Source organism: Salvelinus alpinus, chromosome 10 (genome assembly GCF_045679555.1).
Source record: "Salvelinus alpinus chromosome 10, SLU_Salpinus.1, whole genome shotgun sequence".
Classification (NCBI taxonomy): Eukaryota; Metazoa; Chordata; class Actinopteri; order Salmoniformes; family Salmonidae; genus Salvelinus; species Salvelinus alpinus.
In genome coordinates, this window is record NC_092095.1 from 10,577,535 (window position 1) to 10,595,898 (window position 18,364).

General features: G+C 44.9%; 1 protein-coding gene across 1 annotated transcript in view; it reads right to left on the minus strand.

The window, feature by feature from the left end:
• Positions 1–16,288: 16,288 nt before the first annotated feature.
• Positions 16,289–18,364, minus strand: part of LOC139531497 (noelin-3-like) — a 39,737-nt gene continuing 37,661 nt past the window's right edge. Inside the window, exon 6 of the mRNA XM_071327990.1 lies at positions 16,289–17,700. Coding sequence (XP_071184091.1) covers positions 17,023–17,700 — 678 coding nt within the window. The 3' untranslated portion in view covers positions 16,289–17,022. The remainder of the gene's footprint in view (positions 17,701–18,364) is intronic.

An 18,364-nucleotide genomic window follows, 5' to 3' on the forward strand; every position in this document is an offset into this window, starting at 1 on the left:
TCTCTCGTTGACTCTGAACCTCTGCTTCTCTCGTTGACTCTGACCCCTCTGCTTCTCTCGTTGACTCTGAACCTCTGCTTCTCTCGTTGACTCTGACCCCTCTGCTTCTCTCGTTGACACTGACCCCTCTGCTTCTCTTGTTGACACTGACCCCTCTGCTTCTCTCGTTGACTCTGACCCCTCTGCTTCTCTTGTTCAATCTGACCCCTCTGCTTCTCTCGTTGACTCTGACCCCTCTGCTTCTCTCATTGAATCTGACCCCTCTGCTTCTCTCGTTGACTCTGACCCCTCTGCTTCTCTCGTTGACTCTGACCCCTCTGCTTCTCTCGTTGACTCTGACCCCTCTGCTTCTCTCGTTGACTCTGACCCCTCTGCTTCTCTCGTTGACTCTGACCCCTCTGCTTCTCTCGTTGACTCTGACCCCTCTGCTTCTCTCGTTGACACTGACCCCTCTGCTTCTCTTGTTGACACTGACCTCTGCTTCTCTCGTTGACTCTGACCCCTCTAATTGTCTCGTTGACTCTGACCCCTCTCCCTCTCTCGTTGAATCTGACCCCTCTCCCTCTCTCGTTGAATCTGACCCCTCTCCTTCTCTCGTTGACACTGACCCCTCTGCTTCTCTCGTTGACTCTGACCCCTCTGCTTCTCTCGTTGACACTGACCTCTGCTTCTCTCGTTGACACTGACCCCTCTCCCTCTCTCGTTGACTCTGACCCCTCTTCCTCTCTCGTTGAATATGACCCCTCTACCTCTGTCGTTGAATCTGACCCCTCTCCCTCTCTCGTTGAATCTGACCCCTCCTATAGTGATGAAGTAACATAGTGGAGTCCCATAGTGGAGTCCTATAGTGGAGTCCTATAGTGGAGTCCTATAGTGGAGTCCTATAGTGGAGTCCTATAGTGGAGTCCTATAGTGGAGTCCCATAGTGGAGTCCCATAGTGGAGTCCCATAGTGGAGGCCTATAGTGAAGTCCTATAGTGAAGTCCCATAGTGAAGTCCTATAGTGAAGTCCTATAGTGGAGTCCTAGAGTGGAGTCCTAGAGTGGAGTCCTAGAGTGGAGTCCTATAGTGAAGTCCTATAGTGGAGTCCTATAATGGAGTCATATAGTGAAGTCATGTAGTGGAGTTCTTTCGTGAAGTCCTATAGTGAAGTCCTATAGTGAATTCCTATAGTGAAGTCATGTAGTGGAGTCCTATAGTGGAGTCCTAGAGTGGAGTCCTTGAGTGGAGTCCTATAGTGGAGTCCTATAGTGGAGTCCTAAAGTGGAGTCCTAGAGTGGAGTCCTAGAGTGGAGTCCTAGAGTGAAGTCCTAGAGTGGAGTCCTATAGTGGAGTCCGTTAGTGGAGTCCTATAGTGGAGTCCTATAGTGGAGTCCTATAGTGGAGTCCTACAGTGCTTGATGTGACAGTGGGATCATATCCTGTATAGATGACCTGAGGTGGGATATGGGTTTAAAATGGTGATTGTACTGATTCAAGCCGTGTTGTTGGGTTATTTATTTGCTGTAGAAGCACAATGTAATGAGATTATAGATTAATACATAGTGTTCATGTGAAGAAGACTAAACACACACAAGTCTACCGCCGAGTCTGTCGATGGAAGATAAGGAGCGTAAACAAACAAGGACGATAATGATGTGACTCAATCTTTACCCCTATCCCTCTCTCGTTGATTCTTACCCTGCTCCCTCTCCCCTTGACTCTGACCCTTCTCCCTCTTATTGACTCTGACCCCTCTGCTTCTCTCGTTGAGTCTGACCCCTCTCCCTCTGTCGTTGAATCTGACCCCTCTCCCTCTGTTGTTGACTCTGACCCCTCTCCCTCTGTTGTTGACTCTGACCCCTCTCCCTCTCTCGTTGAATCTGACCCCTCTCCCTCTCTTCTTGACTCTTAACCCTCTCCCTGTTTCGTTGACACTAACCCCTTTCCTTCTCTTGTTGTCTCTTAACCATCTCCCTGTTTCATTGACATTGACCCCTCTGCTTCTCTCGTTGACTCTGATCTCTGCTTCTCTTGTTGACTCTGACCCCTCTGCTTCTCTCGTTGACTCTGACCCCCCTGCTTCTCTCGTTGACACTGACCTCTGCTTCTCTCGTTGACTCTGACCCCTCTGCTTCTCTCGTTGACTCTGACCTCTGCTTCTCTCGTTGACTCTGACCCCTCTGCTTCTCTCGTTGACTCTGACCCCTCTGCTTCTCTCGTTGACACTGACCCCTCTGCTTCTCTCGTTGACACTGACCCCTCTGCTTCTCTCGTTGACACTGACCCCTCTGCTTCTCTCGTTGACTCTGACCCCTCTGCTTCTCTCGTTGACTCTGACCCCTCTGCTTCTCTCGTTGACTTTGACCCCTCTCCCTCTCTCGTTGTGTCTGACCCCTCTCCCTCTCTCGTTGACTTGGACTCCTCTTCCTTTCTTGATGGCTTTGACCCCTAAATATCATGGCAACCAAGAAATCATCACTCTGACCTTCCTCACACTTTTTCTCATTAAAGACAAGGCATTCTGCTTTAGCTACACAGACCCTGCTTTGTCCCAAATCGCACCCTATTCCCTAAATAGTGCACTGCTTTTGACCAAGGCCCACAGGGTGATTGGTGTATAGAGGGCCTGTATAGAGATTGCAGTATGACCAGTCAGTGTGTGCTGTGTTTATTCATTCTCCCCACCGGGTCTCTGTGGATGTAAATCTCCTTTCCTGGTTGTTCTTCTGACAGGGCATACAGTTGAAGTCCGGAGGTTTACATACACTTATGTATGTAAGTGACTCGTTTTTCAACCACTCCACAAATTTCTTGTTAACAAACTATAGTTTTGGCAAGTCGGTTAGGACATATACTTTGTGCATGACACAAGTAATTTTTCCAACAATTGTTTACAGACAGATTATTTAACTTATAATTCACTGTATCACAATTCCAGGGGGACAGAAGTTTACATACACTAAGTTGACTGTGCCTTTAAACAGCTTGGAAAATTCCAGAAAATGATGTCATGGCTTTAGAAGCTTCTGATAGGCAAATTTACATAATTTGAGTCAATTGGAGGTGTACCTGTGGATGTATTTCAAGGCCTACCTTCAAACTCAGTGCCTCTTTGCTTGACATCATGGGAAAAAAAGAAGAAAATCAGCCAAGACCTCCTAAAATAAATTGTAGACCTCCACAAGTCTGGTTCATCCTTGGGAGCAATTTCAAAACGCCTGAAGGTACCACGTCAATCTGTACAAACAATAGTACGCAAGTATAAACACCATGGGACCACGCAGCCGTCATACCGCTCAGGAAGGAGACGCGTTCTGTCTCCTAGAGATGAATGTACTTTGGTGCGAAAAGTGCAAATCAATCCCAGAACAACAGCAAAGAAACTGAAGAAGATGCTGGAGGAAACAGGTACAAAAGTGTCTATAGCCACAGTAAATCGAGTTCTATATCGACATAACCTGAAAGGCCGCTCAGCAAGAAAGAAGCCACTGCTCCAAAACCGCCATAAAAAAGCCAGACTACGGTTTGCAACTGCACATGGGGACAAAGATCGTACTTTGTGGAGAAATGGCCTCTGGTCTGATGGAACAAAAATAGAACTGTTTGGCCATAATGACCATCGTTATGTTTGGAGGAAAAAGGGGGGAGCTTGCAAGCCGAAGAACACCATCCCAACCATGAAGCACGGGGGTGGCAGCATCATGTTGTGGGGGTGCTTTGCTGCAGGATGGACTGGTCCACTTCACAAAATAGATGGCATCATGAGGCAGGAAACTTATGTGGATATATTGAAGCAACATCTCAAGACATCAGTCAGGAAGTTAAAGCTTAGTCGCAAATGGGTCTTCCAAATGAACAATCGCTCCAAGCATAATTCCAAAGTTGTGGCAAAATGTATTAAAGACAACAAAGTCAAGGTATTTGAGTGGCCATCACAAAGCCCTGACCTCAATCCTAAAGAAAATGTGTGGGCAGAACTGAACAAGTGTGTGTGAGCAAGGAGGCCTACCAACCTGACTCAATTACACCATCTCTGTCAGGAGGAATGGGCCAAAATTCACCCAACTTATTGTGAGAAGCTTGTGGAAGGCTACCCGAAACGTTTGACCCAAGTTAAACAATTTAAAGGCAATGCTACCAAATACTAATTGAGGGTATGTAAACTTCTGACCCACGGGGAATGTGATGAAAGAAATAAAAGCTGAAATAAATCATTCTCTCTACTATTATTCTGACATTTCACATTCTTAAAATAAAGTGGTGATCCTAACTCACCTAAGACTAGGAATTTTTACTAGGATTAAATGTCAGGAATTGTGAAAGACTGAGTTTAAATGTATTTTGCTATGGTGTATGTAAACTTCCGACTTCGACTGTACATTCACCTTCACATAACGCACTCTCTCTACCACAGAGACACACTCTCTCTACCACAGAGACACAGTATCTCTACCACTCTCTCTACCAAAGAGACACAGTATCTCTACCACTCTCTCTACCACAGAGACACAGTATCTCCACCACTCTCTCTACCACAGAGACACAGTATCTCTACCACTCTCTCTACCACAGAGACACAGTATCTCCACCACTCTCTCTACCACAGAGACACAGTATCTCTACCACTCTCTCTACCACAGAGACACAGTATCTCTACCACTCTCTCTACCACAGAGACACAGTATCTCTACCACTCTCTCTACCACAGAGACACAGTATCTCTACCACTCTCTCTACCACAGAGACACAGTATCTCTACCACTCTCTTTACCACAGAGACACAGTATCTCTACCACTCTCTCTACCACAGAGACACAGTATCTCTACCACTCTCTCTACCACAGAGACACAGTATCTCCACCACTCTCTCTACCACAGAGAAACGATATCTCTACCACTCTCTCTACCACACACTCAAGGGCAAAGCACTGCTTTGCTAAAAGGCAGAGAGACAATTGCCTCTAAGATGTAATTGGCACTAAGAGATATATTGCTGTACTTTAGTACTAATACGAATACGTATAGGCCATTTGTCCTTATTGCTTGGATTGTGACATTTTCTGTTAGAGGTTTTTTTCTTCCTCAAAGTGGTCGTTCGGTTCGTCCATCATATCAGATAGGTTACAGGAACTGAGATGGAGCTTTCTCCAATTCCAAATACTTATTTTCCTTTAAATGTCAGTAAAGAACCTTGCTTGATAATACAGCAGACTGTAGTCCAGACCCCCATAGCGAAGACCAGGTTGAAAGGGAGGCCTCACCAAGAATACAAATAACACAAGGCGATCTTAGGCAGAAAGAAAAATAACAATGACTTATGATTGATATGGTAATGAGAGGGCACGTTTTCAAACCTGCTGTTCAACATTAAATGCAGCCTTGCTGTTGATATAGTTTAGAGTTATCGGGGCTTTGGTTAGCTGGTGTGATTGAATTGCTGCAATTGCCTGAACACTATAGCTACAGAACATGGGGTCAAAGGAGAATAATCATGAAACGGTACTGGCGTTTCTGCCTGGCTGTTTCTGTTGTTTTTTGTTCAAATGAATGAGAAGAAAGTCAGCTTTAGGTCAATCACCAATTACTTTTATAATGGTGTTGGGTTGTGCCCTGGGCAGAAACGGTAGTTCAGATAACTGTTTCTCTCCCCTACTAATGGTGAAGTCAACACGTAAAAAACGATCACACACACACACACACACACACACACACACACACACACACACACACACACACACACACACACACACACACACACACACACACACACACACACACACACACACACTGTTGTTAATGTTTTGATGATTCAACCTGGTGAATGTCATGTCTATATGCAGTGAGATATGTCATGTCTATATGCAGTGAGATATGTCATGTCTACATGCAGTGAGATATGTCATGTCTATATGCAGTGAGATATGTCATGTCTATATGCAGGGAGATATGTCATGTCTATATGCAGTGAGATATCCCATGTCTATATGCAGTGAGATATGTCATGTCTATATGCAGTGAGATATGGCATGTCTATATGCAGTGAGATATGTCATGTCTACATGCAGTGAGATATGTCATGTCTACATGCAGTGAGATATGTCATGTCTACATGCAGTGAGATATGTCATGTCTATATGCAGTGAGATATGTCATGTCTATATGCAGTGAGATATGTCATGTCTACATGCAGTGAGATATGTCATGTCTATATGCAGGGAGATATGTCATGTCTATATGCAGTGAGATATGTCATGTCTATATGCAGTGAGATATGTCATGTCTATATGCAGTGAGATATGTCATGTCTATATGCAGTGAGATATGTCATGTCTATATGCAGTGAGATATGTCATGTCTATATGCAGTGAGATATGTCATGTCTATATGCAGTGAGATATGTCATGTCATGTCTATATGCAGTGAGATATGTCATGTCTATATGCAGTGAGATATGTCATGTCTATATCCAGTGAGATATGTAATGTCTATATCCAGTGAGATATGTAATGTCTATATGCAGTGAGATATGTCATGTCTATATGCAGGGAGATATGTCATGTCTATATGCAGTGAGATATGTCATGTCTATATGCAGTGAGATATGTCATGTCTATATGCAGGGAGATATGTCATGTCTATATGCAGTGAGATATGTCATGTCTATATGCAGTGAGATATGTCATGTCTATATGCAGTGAGATATGTCATGTCTACATGCAGTGAGATATGTCATGTCTATATGCAGTGAGATATGTCATGTCTATATGCAGTGAGATATGTCATGTCATGTCTATATGCAGTGAGATATGTCATGTCATGTCTATATGCAGTGAGATATGTCATGTCTATATGCAGTGAGATATGTCGTGTCATGTCTATATGTAGTGAGATATGTCATGTCATGTGTACATGCAGTGCGATATGTCATGTCATGTCTACATGCAGTGCGATATGTTATGTCATGTCTACATGCAGTGTGATATGTCATGTCATGTCTATATGTAGTGAGATGTCATCACTCCCATCTGTTCCCTCTCCGTCCCAACAGCTCCCATCTCAATTATGCCAGCAGCCTGTCAAGTCAGAGCAGAGAGACAACTTTACCAAATGACATGGTAATTACATGTCAAAGACCCTCCGTCTAATCAGGTAATATCTCCCTCTGCAAAGGGGGGATTTTCCTGGCTGTTCCTGTTGTGAAAATATTCAGTCAATAATATGTCTCAAATACCAGAGCCTGTGAGTTCAAATAGACTTTATTACAATAGTAATATAAGCCGAGCTGGTTCATGAAAACAACTCACTTTCCAGCCTTGACGCACACCCTTTATACAGGTTACATCCTTACCTCACACACACATAGTAACTCCTTGTAATGACTCGTCCCCTCTGGCATTTAGCCACCGCTATCTATTTGCCTGCCACTAATTTTAGCTTGGTTTCACATTAGGGAAACTTTAGAGCCAATAGCAATGGTTCAAAAAATGACCAGTCATGTCCACACCCCAGACAGGTGCATGTCACAGACACACACATAGAGTGCCCTTATTCTGGCCTGTTTTCCTTTGTGTTTTGTGGGTGGTTGTTTCCTGTGTCTGTGTTTGCACCATACGGGACTGTTTCGATTTTCGTTTGTTCATTTCACTTTGTTATTTTGTATTTTTGTAGTGTTCAGTTTTTATATATTAAAATGGACACTTACCACGCTGCACATTGGTCCGATATCTCCTACTCCTCGTCAGAAGAAGAGGAAAGTTGTTACAGTTGTTGCAGTTTGAAAAGGAGGGAAACTTGAGGGTGTCTCTCTCAGAGTGTCAGTGCTGGGTGACAGTAATAAAATGTGTAATACAGTAGGGCTTTGGGGATGAAGAGAGGATTCAAAATGTGAATATCCTTAATCAAAGAAATCTCTAGATTCTTCTTACTGTATTGATTCTCTTGAGATCACCACATCCACCCCCTCCACCTCCATCACCACCCCCTCCATCACCACCATCACCACCACCTCCACCCCCTCCACCTCCATCACCACCCCCTCCATCACCACCACCACCACCACCCCCTCCACCTCCATCACCACCTCCACTTCCATCACCACCCCCTCCATCACCACCATCACCACCACCACCACCCCCTCCACCTCCATCACCACCTCCACCCCCTCCACCTCCACCACCACCACCCCCCCATCACTTCCACCCCCACCACATCCACCCCCACCACCTCCTCCACCCCCCATCACCTCCACCACCCCCACCACCTCCTCCACTTCCATCACCTCCATCACCACCTCCACCTCGTCTATCACCACCACTAGCCCACCACCACTACCTCCACCTCCATCACCACCGTCCACCATTGCCTCCATCACCACTTCCAACCCCTCCACCACTGGCACACAATATCCTCTGTCCTTTGCTGACTTAATACAATTAGTCTCATAAAATCACAATATTCCCCCAATAGCAATAACACTCCTAGTTTTGAAGCCCTTTGTGAGGCAGAGGCCCTGAAGCTACTGAATGTGAGGCACACCATACAGAGAAGAATAAAATCAAGTGGAAAATATTCCCGGGGCTTCAGAAAAAGTCCCTTTAAGCGCTCTATCATCAAACTTTAGTGGGGAGATTGTGGTAGATAATGTATGAAGTATCTGGAGGCCCTCTCACTAATGTGGAATCAGGACTTCTGAAGGTGACTGACGAAGCCTGTGTGACTATTGACAGATACCACACAGTCAATACCCCGGGTGTAAATCTGAGAACTGAATTTAGCTGGAATGGAACAGCAAGCGAGCATGCCGAAGCACGGGGCGAGGGGGGGGGAGGAAATTAACCGATAAATACGAATCGATATTCTACACAAAATTCTCTACACACCCGGCATCGTCCTGGTGGGAAGTTGGTCCAATCTGGCTGAGAGGAGAACTTAAGGCCCTGAGAGGAGAACTTAAGGCCCTGAGAGGAGAACTTAAGGCCCTGAGAGGAGAACTTAAGGCCCTGAGAGGAGAACTTAAGGCCCTGAGAGGAGAACTTAAGGCCCTGAGAGGAGAACTTAAGGCCCTGAGAGGAGAAGTTAAGGCCCTGAGAGGAGAACTTAAGGCCCTGAGAGGAGAAGTTAAGGCCCTGAGAGGAGAACTTAAGGCCCTGAGAGGAGAAGTTAAGGCCCTGAGAGGAGAAGTTAAGGCCCTGAGAGGAGAAGTTAAGGCCCTGAGAGGAGAAGTTAAGGCCCTGAGAGGAGAACTTAAGGCCCTGAGAGGAGAACTTAAGGCCCTGAGAGGAGAACTTAAGGCCCTGAGAGGAGAACTTAAGGCCCTGAGAGGAGAACTTAAGGCCCTGAGAGGAGAACTTAAGGCCCTGAGAGGAGAAGTTAAGGCCCTGAGAGGAGAAGTTAAGGCCCTGAGAGGAGAAGTTAAGGCCCTGAGAGGAGAAGTTAAGGCCCTGAGAGGAGAAGTTAAGGCCCTGAGAGGAGAACTTAAGGCCCTGAGAGGAGAACTTAAGGCCCTGAGAGGAGAACTTAAGGCCCTGAGAGGAGAACTTAAGGCCCTGAGAGGAGAACTTAAGGCCCTGAGAGGAGAACTTAAGGCCCTGAGAGGAGAACTTAAGGCCCTGAGAGGAGAAGTTAAGGCCCTGAGAGGAGAAGTTAAGGCCCTGAGAGGAGAACTTAAGGCCCTGAGAGGGAGTACATGCATAGTCATAATGAAGGACCCACTTTAGACTACTACTGTTTGTCCATGTAGAAGAAAATAAATAAAAGATACAGTTGCCATGCCATTTCCATACTGATGAGTCCAAGCCTGTATTCATCAATGCTTGGCCTCGTTTGTCACTGCAATACCTGTATGTGTGTGTGTCTGTGTATATGCATATACAGTGGGGCAAAAAAGTATTTAGTCAGCCACCAATTGTGAAAGTTCTCCCACTTAAAAAGATGAGAGAGGCCTGTAATTTTCATCATAGGTACACTTCAACTATGACAGACAAAATGAGGGAAAAAAATCCAGAAAATCACATTGTAGGATTTTTAATGAATTTATTTGCAAATTATGGTGGAAAATAAGTATTTGGTCACCTACAAAAGTTTCTCAATACTTTGTTATATACCTTTTGTTGGCAATGACAGAGGTCAAACGTTTTCTGTAAGTCTTCACAAGGTTTTCACACACTGTTGCTGGTATTTTGGCCCATTCCTCCATGCAGATCTCCTCTAGAGCAGTGATGTTTTGGGGCTGTTGCTGGGCAACACGGACTTTCAACTCCCTCCAAAGATTTTCTATGGGGTTGAGATCTGGAGACTGGCTAGGCCACTCCATGACCTTGAAATGCTTCTTACGAAGCCACTCCTTCATTGCCCGGGCGGTGTGTTTGGGATCATTGTCATGCTGAAAGACCCAGCCACGTTTCATCTTCAATGCCCTTGCTGATGGAAGGAGGTTTTCACTCAAAATCTCACGATACATGACCCCATTCATTCTTTCCTTTACACGGATCAGTCGTCCTGGTCCCTTTGCAGAAAAACAGCCCCAAAGAATGATGTTTCCACCCCCATGCTTCACAGTAGGTATGGTGTTCTTTGGGTGCGACTCAGCATTCTTTGTCCTCCAAACACGACGAGTTGAGTTTTTACCAAAAAGTTATATTTTGGTTTCATCTGACCATATGACATTCTCCCAATCTTCTTCTGGATCATCCAAATGCTCTCTAGCAAACTTCAGACGGGCCTGGACACGTACTGGCTTAAGCATGGGGACACGTCTGGCACTGCAGGATTTGAGTCCCTGGCGGCGTAGTGTGTTACTGATGGTAGGCTTTGTTACTTTGGTCCCAGCTCTCTGCAGGTCATCCACTAGGTCCCCCCGTGTGGTTCTGGGATTTTTGCTCACCGTTCTTGTGATCATTTTGACCCCACGGGGTGAGATCTTGCGTGGAGACCCAGATCGAGGGAGATTATCAGTGGTCTTGTATGTCTTCCATTTCCTAATAATTGCTCCCACAGTTGATTTCTTCAAACCAAGCTGCTTACCTATTGCAGATTCAGTCTTCCCAGCCTGGTGCAGGTCTACAATTTTGTTTCTGGTGTCCTTTGACAGCTCTTTGGTCTTGGCCATAGTGGAGTTTGGAGTGTGACTGTTTGAGGTTGTGGACAGGTGTCTTTTATACTGATAACAAGTTCAAACAGGTGCCATTAATACAGGTAACGAGTGGAGGACAGAGGAGCCTCTTAAAGAAGAAGTTACAGGTCTGTGAGAGCCAGAAATCTTGCTTGTTTATACTTATTTTCCACCATAATTTGCAAATAAATTCATTAAAAATCCTACAATGTGATTTTCTGGATTTTTTTTCTCTCATTTTGTCTGTCATAGTTGAAGTGTACCTATGATGAAAATTACAGGCCTCTCTCATCTTTTTAAGTGGGAGAACTTGCACAATTGGTGGCTGACTAAATACTTTTTTTGCCCCACTGTATATATATTCATTCACCTGGTGAAGCAATCCAGGTGATTTGTTGTGTATTGATATAGCACCCAGTGAAGTGTTGTACTGTGTATTGATATAGCACCCAGTGAAGTGTTACACTGTGTATTGATATAGCACCCAGTGAAGTGTTACACTGTGTATTGATATAGCACCCAGTGAAGTGTTACACTGTGTATTGATATAGCACCCAGTGAAGTGTTACACTGTGTATTGATATAGCACCCAGTGAAGTGTTACACTGTGTATTGATATAGCACCCAGTGAAGTGTTACACTGTGTATTGATATAGCACCCAGTGAAGTGTTACACTGTGTATTGATATAGCACTGTTGTACTGTGTATTGATATACAGCGGGGAGGGGGGACACTGGGGAGGGGGGACAGTGGGGAGGGGGGACAGTGGGAATGGGAGACAGTGGGGAGGGGAGACAGTGGGGAGGGGGTAACAGTGGGGAGGGGAGACAGTGGGGAGGGGGGACAGTGGGGAGGGGAGACAGTGGGGAGGGGAGACAGTGGGGAAGGGGATTGGTGGGAAGGAGGACAGTGTGGAGAGTGGACAGCGGGGAGAGGGGACAGCGCAGAGGGGGCACAGCGGGGAGGGGAGATGATCACACTGGGGACATTTGTAGCCGAGGCCTCTAGATGGGAAATCAATTTGGATTCATGATAGTGTTAGGCACTTTACTGTTGTTATTTTTCTAAGAGATGGGGAGGGAGAGGTGTTGTTTTTTAAGAGAAGAGAAGAGGAGGGAGAGAGGTGTTGTTTTTTAAGAGAAGAGGAGGGGAGGGAGAGAGGTGTTGTTTTTTAAGAGAAGAGGAGAGGTGTTGTTTTTTTAAGAGGAGGGAGAGAGGTGTAGTTTTTTTTAAGAGAAGAGGAGGGGAGGGAGAGAGGTTGTTTTTTTAAGAGAAGAGGAGGGAGAGAGGTGTTGTTTTAAGAGAAGAGGAGGGAGAGAGGTGTTGTTTTTTTAAGAGAAGAGGGGGGAGAGAGAGAGGTTGTTTTTTTAAGAGAAGAGGAGGGAGAGAGGCGTTGTTTTAAGAGAAGAGGAGGGAGAGAGGTGTTGTTTTTTTAAGAGAAGAGGAGGGACAGAGGTGTAGTTTTTTTAAGAAAAGAGGGGGGAGAGAGAGAGGTTGTTTTTTTAAGAGAAGAGGAGGGAGAGAGGAGTTGTTTTAAGAGAAGAGGAGGGAGAGAGGTGTTGTTTTTTTAAGAGAAGAGGAGGGAGAGAGGTGTAGTTTTTTTAAGAGAAGAGGAGGGAGAGAGGTGTAGTTTTTTTAAGAAAAGAGGGGGGAGAGAGAGAGGTTGTTTTTTTAAGAGAAGAGGAGGGAGAGAGGAGTTGTTTTAAGAGAAGAGGAGGGCGAGAGGTGTTGTTTTAAGAGAAGAGGGGGAGGGAGAGGTGTTGCTTTTTAAGAGAAGAGTGGGAGGGAGGGAGAAGTGTTGTTTTTTAAGAGAAGAGGGGGAGGGAGAGAGGTGTTGTTTTTTAAGAGAAGAGGAGGGGAGGGAGAGAGGTGTTCCTATATTTTAAGAGAAGAGGGGAGGGAGAGAGGTGTTCCTATATTTTAAGAGAAGAGGGGAGGGAGAGAGGTGTAGTTATTTTTTAAGAGAAGAGGGGAGGGAGAGAGGTGTAGTTATTTTTTAAGAGAAGAGGGGAGGGAGAGAGGTGTTGTTTTTTTAAGAGAAGAGGAGGGGAGGGAGAGAGATGGTCAATGATTTAGTATGTCTCATGGCCTGCTACTGTAAAACTGTCAAACCAGACAGATTGGTGATTTTATCAGAAATTATATGTGTCTGTGTGTGAGACAGAGTGTGTGTATGTGCTTGCGTGTTTATAAAATAGATAGTTACCATATACCGTCAGTGTTGGTGACAGAAACTGAGCTACACTATGAGTATATGGATGCAAAGGGTGAGGACTGGGGGGTGATGCAGTCAGCAATCTGAATCATCCCAGCTCTTCTCTGCCTGTTCCTGATTGGAATGCCAAAGGATAGCACTCAACCATCAGACAAAAATGCTTTAGAACGGATATATGAAAATGCCAATCTTTGCAATCCATCATCATCATCATCATCATCATTCATAAACGGGGCCTTCATAATAGGATTCCCTTCAGCCCAGCTGTTTTTATCTTGGCAGGAAGATGTCCAATTTTTATATTTTACTCTGACTGTAAGATATTTCCCTATTTCCCTGTATTATCAGGCAGACTTCTTTCAAAAATGTTACAGGTAAAACAGACATCAAGATGCAGGCAGTCTACAGGTAGAACAGACATCACGATGCAGGCAGACTACAGGTAGAACAGACATCACGATGCAGGCAGACTACAGGTAGAACAGACATCAAGATGCAGGCAGACTACAGGTAGAACAGACATCAAGATGCAGGCAGACTACAGGTAAAACAGACATCAAGATGCAGGCAGACTACAGGTAGAACAGACATCAAGATGCAGGCAGACTACAGGTAAAACAGACATCAAGATGCAGGCAGACTACAGGTAGAACAGACATCAAGATGCAGGCAGACTACAGGTAGAACAGACATCAAGATGCAGGCAGTCTACAGGTAGAACAGACATCAAGATGCAGGCAGACTACAGGTAAAACAGACATCAAGATGTAGGCAGACTACAGGTAAAACAGACATCAAGATGCAGGCAGACTACAGGTAGAACAGACATCAAGATGCAGGCAGACTACAGGTAAAACAGACATCAAGATGCAGGCAGACTACAGGTAAAACAGACATCAAGATGCAGGCTGACTACAGGTAGAACAGACATCACGATGCAGGCAGACTACAGGTAAAACAGACATCACGATGCAGGCTGACTACAGGTAGAACAGACATCAAGATGCAGGCAGACTACAGGTAGAACAGACATCACGATGCAGGCAGACTACAGGTAGAACAGACATCAAGATGCAGGCAGACTACAGGTAAAACAGACATCAAGATGCAGGCTGACTACAGGTAGAACAGACATCAAGATGCAGGCAGACTACAGGTAGAACAGACATCACGATGCAGGCAGACTACAGGTAAAACAGACATCAAGATGCAGGCAGACTACAGGTAAAACAGACATCAAGATGCAGGCAGTCTACAGGTAGAACAGATATCAAGATGCAGGCTGACTACAGGTAAAACAGACATCAAGATGCAGGCAGACTACAGGTAAAACAGACATCAAGATGCAGGCAGTCTACAGGTAGAACAGATATCAAGATGCAGGCTGACTACAGGTAGAACAGACATCACGATGCAGGCAGACTACAGGTAGAACAGACATCAAGATGCAGGCTGACTACAGGTAGAACAGACATCACAATGCAGGCAGACTACAGGTAGAACAGATACCACGATGCAGGCAGACTACAGGTAGAATAGACATCAAGATGCAGGCAGTCTACAGGTAGAACAGACATCACAATGCAGGCAGTCTACAGGTAGAACAGACATCACGATGCAGGCAGACTACAGGTAGACAGACATCAAGATGCAGGCAGTCTACAGGTAAAACAGACATCACGATGCAGGCAGACTACAGGTAGAACAGATGTCAAGATGCTGGCAGAACATGTTGAGCATGACAACAATGTGTGTGTTTGTGTGTATGTGTGTGTGTGCACATGTGCGTTTGTGTGAGAGTATATTGAGTTGCAGTCCCCCCCCCTTACTTTGTCGGGCCATGGCCTCTGCAAGGTGTCGAAAGCGTTCCACAGGAAAGCTGGTCCATGTTGACTCCAATGCTTCCCACAGTTGTGTCAAGTTGGCTGCATGTCCTTTTGGTGGTGGACCATTCTTGATACACACAGAAAACAGCTGAGTGTGAAGAACCCAGAAGCGTTGCAATTCTTGACACAAACCGGTGTGCCTGTCACCTACTACCATACTCCATTCAAAGGCACTTACATTTTCTGTCTTGCCCATTCACTCTCTGAATGGCACAGATACACAATCCATGTCTCAAGGCTTAAAAATCCTTCTTTAACCTGTCTCCTCCCCACCCCTTCTCCTCCCCTGCAGAGTAGCCAAGTGGTTAGAGTGTTGGACTAGTAACCGAAAGGTTGCAAGTTCAAATCCCCGAGCTGACAAGGTACAAATCTGTCATTCTACCCCTGAGCAAGGCAGTTAGTTAACCCACTGTTCCTAGGCCGTCATTGAAAATAAGAATTTGTTCTTAACTGACTTGCCTAGTTAAATACAGGTAAATTTTTTAAATAAAAAATCTACACTAATTGAAGTGGATTTAAACAAGGGACATCAATAAGGGATCATATCTTTCACCTGCATTCACCTGATCAGTCTATGTCTTGGAAAGAGCAGTTGTTAATGTTTAGTACAGTCACGCCCTGACCATAGAGAGCCCTTGGTTCTCTATGGTGTTGTAGATCAGGGCGTGACTAGGGGGTGTTCTAGTCGATTCGTTTCTATGTTTGGGATTGAGTATGGTTCCCAATTAGAGGCAGCTGATTATCATTGTCTCTAATTGGGGATCATACGTAAGGTGTCCCTGTCCCCACCTGCTTTGTGGGATATTATTTGTGTATGTGAGTGTTGCACCACGTCGGTCACGTTTCGTTGTTTGTTTTCGTGTTTTTGTTGTTGTTGTTGTTGAAGTTTCACTAAATTAAAGATGTGGAACTCAAATCACGGCGCGCCTTGATCCGACCATTTCAACAAACGTGACAAGTGCACTTAGTGTATATCAAGATGTAGCATTTTCATACCAAGATAAAAGCATTGAATTACTTTGGTGCTGGATTGGTCGGTTTCAGTTTTGTGCTATAAGAAGTAATGCCTTTGAAACACAAATAAAAACCTGATACACTTTTGATACAGTATTTTATAACAAACAAAAAATATTTACTTAGCTTTCGCATAGAGACATACAATTGTTACCACAATGTTTTCCATAATAAGACTGTCCATTTCCCTTTGTAACATGGCAGCAAATACTCTGGAGAGGACCTTAAACCCGGGTTTAAATACTTTAAATAGACGTCACTACAAACACTGTGCGAACTGAAGGACATCTGGAACAGAAACATAGCAAGTACACTGTATCATTGTAAATTACAGCAGACAAAATGTCAGACATTCATGCACATATCTATCAAGAGCCTGTAGATCATAGAGAATGTAAAGACAGCAGTAAATAAGGCCATATAGTAAAGTCATATTTTCAGCAGCGATGGAAAAAGAAGAGAATCATAGAGAATGTAAATACAGCAGGAAATAAGGCCATACAGTAAACTCCTATTTTCAGCAGCGATGGAAAAAGAAGAAAGGATAAATAGAATCTATGACATTCTGTCCGTGTTCAAGTCACCTCAAGTGTTCTGGCCCAGAAAATACAAAAAAGGCAATTTCTTCAAGTAATGGCAATGTAATGACAGAGCAGTTCACTTTAGGGAGGAGGTGAGGAAAAACATGGACAAGGTTGTAAGCAACAAGGTCCCTTTTTACATCACAAATGATGGCGCTTTGCCTTGGAAAGTTGCTGTTGTCATTTCTACGGTGTCCATACGAGGACTTGTGACATTTCATCTCCCGTGTGCTCTAGGAGTCGTCTTGGGTTTTGATGACGTGGAACAGAGTGACATTGAACAGCACCTGGTGTCCATTGTTCCAGCCATAGAGGGCCCTCTCCCTGGCGTTATAGGCCAGCATGGAGATGTGAAAGTACTGGTTGTGGAAGGGGATGTCTGTGTACTCATAGCTAGAGGTCTTGGTGGAGTATGAGTAGTAAACCTTAGCACCCGTCAGGTGAGAGTTGGTGATGTAGAGTGTTCCGCAGATCATAAAGGATTCCCCCGCGTTCCGTCTGGAATATTCCGTGTTCCAAGTCTTCTGGAGTTCCAGGGTGTCCGGGTCCATCTGGGCGATGACGATATTTCCCGCGTTCTGATTGGTTGCGTACACTACCCACATGCCCAGTTCGTCGGCCATGACATCGATGTCGGAGTATCCTCCCCAGGAGTAAGGGTAGGTATTGTGGAAGCCGGCGAACTCCAGAGCCCGCTGAGCCAGCACCCGACCCGTCTCAAAACTGTACTTGACGATGATGTTGCTCTGGTACTTGTTGTAATACAGAGATCCATTGTACGCCACGTGACCGGTTCCCTCCCATTTAAACGGGAGGTTGTAGGTTCGCGACACCGCGTTAGCTACAAAGTCGTCCATGGTCTTGTACTCACGGACAATCTTACTGTTGGTGTAGCTGTCCATGTACCAGACCTATGTCACAGAAAGATGAATAGCAGGAAGCTGATATAGACTGAACAGTGACTGAGTTAACATGCAACATACATTTAAATATCTTTACGGACAGGTGACTTTTTTCTCCATCTCTCTTATGAATATACAGTGGCTTGCGAAAGTGTTCACCCCTTGGCATTTTTCCTATTTTGTTGCCTTACAACCTGGAATTAAAATATATATATTTTTTGGGGGGGGTTGTATCATTTGATTTACAAAACATGCCTACCACTTTGAAGATGCAAAATATTTTTTATTGTGAAACAAACATTGAGAGTGTATAACAATTCACCCCCCCAAAGTCAATACTTTGTAGAGCCACCTTTTGCAGCAATTACAGCTGCAAGTCTCTTGGGGTATGTCTCTATAAGCTTGGCACATCTAGCCACTGGGATATTTGTCCATTCTTCAAGACAAAACTGCTCCAGCTCCTTCAAGTTGGACGGGTTCCGCTGGTGTACAGCAATCTTTAAGTCATACCACAGATTCCCAATTGGATTGAGGTCTGGGCTTTGACTAGGCCATTCCAAGACATTTACATTTCCCCTTAATCCACTCGAGTGTTGCTTTAGCAGTATGCTCAGGGTCATTGTCCTGCTGGAAGGTGAACCTCCGTCCCAGTCTCAAATCTCTGGCAGACTGC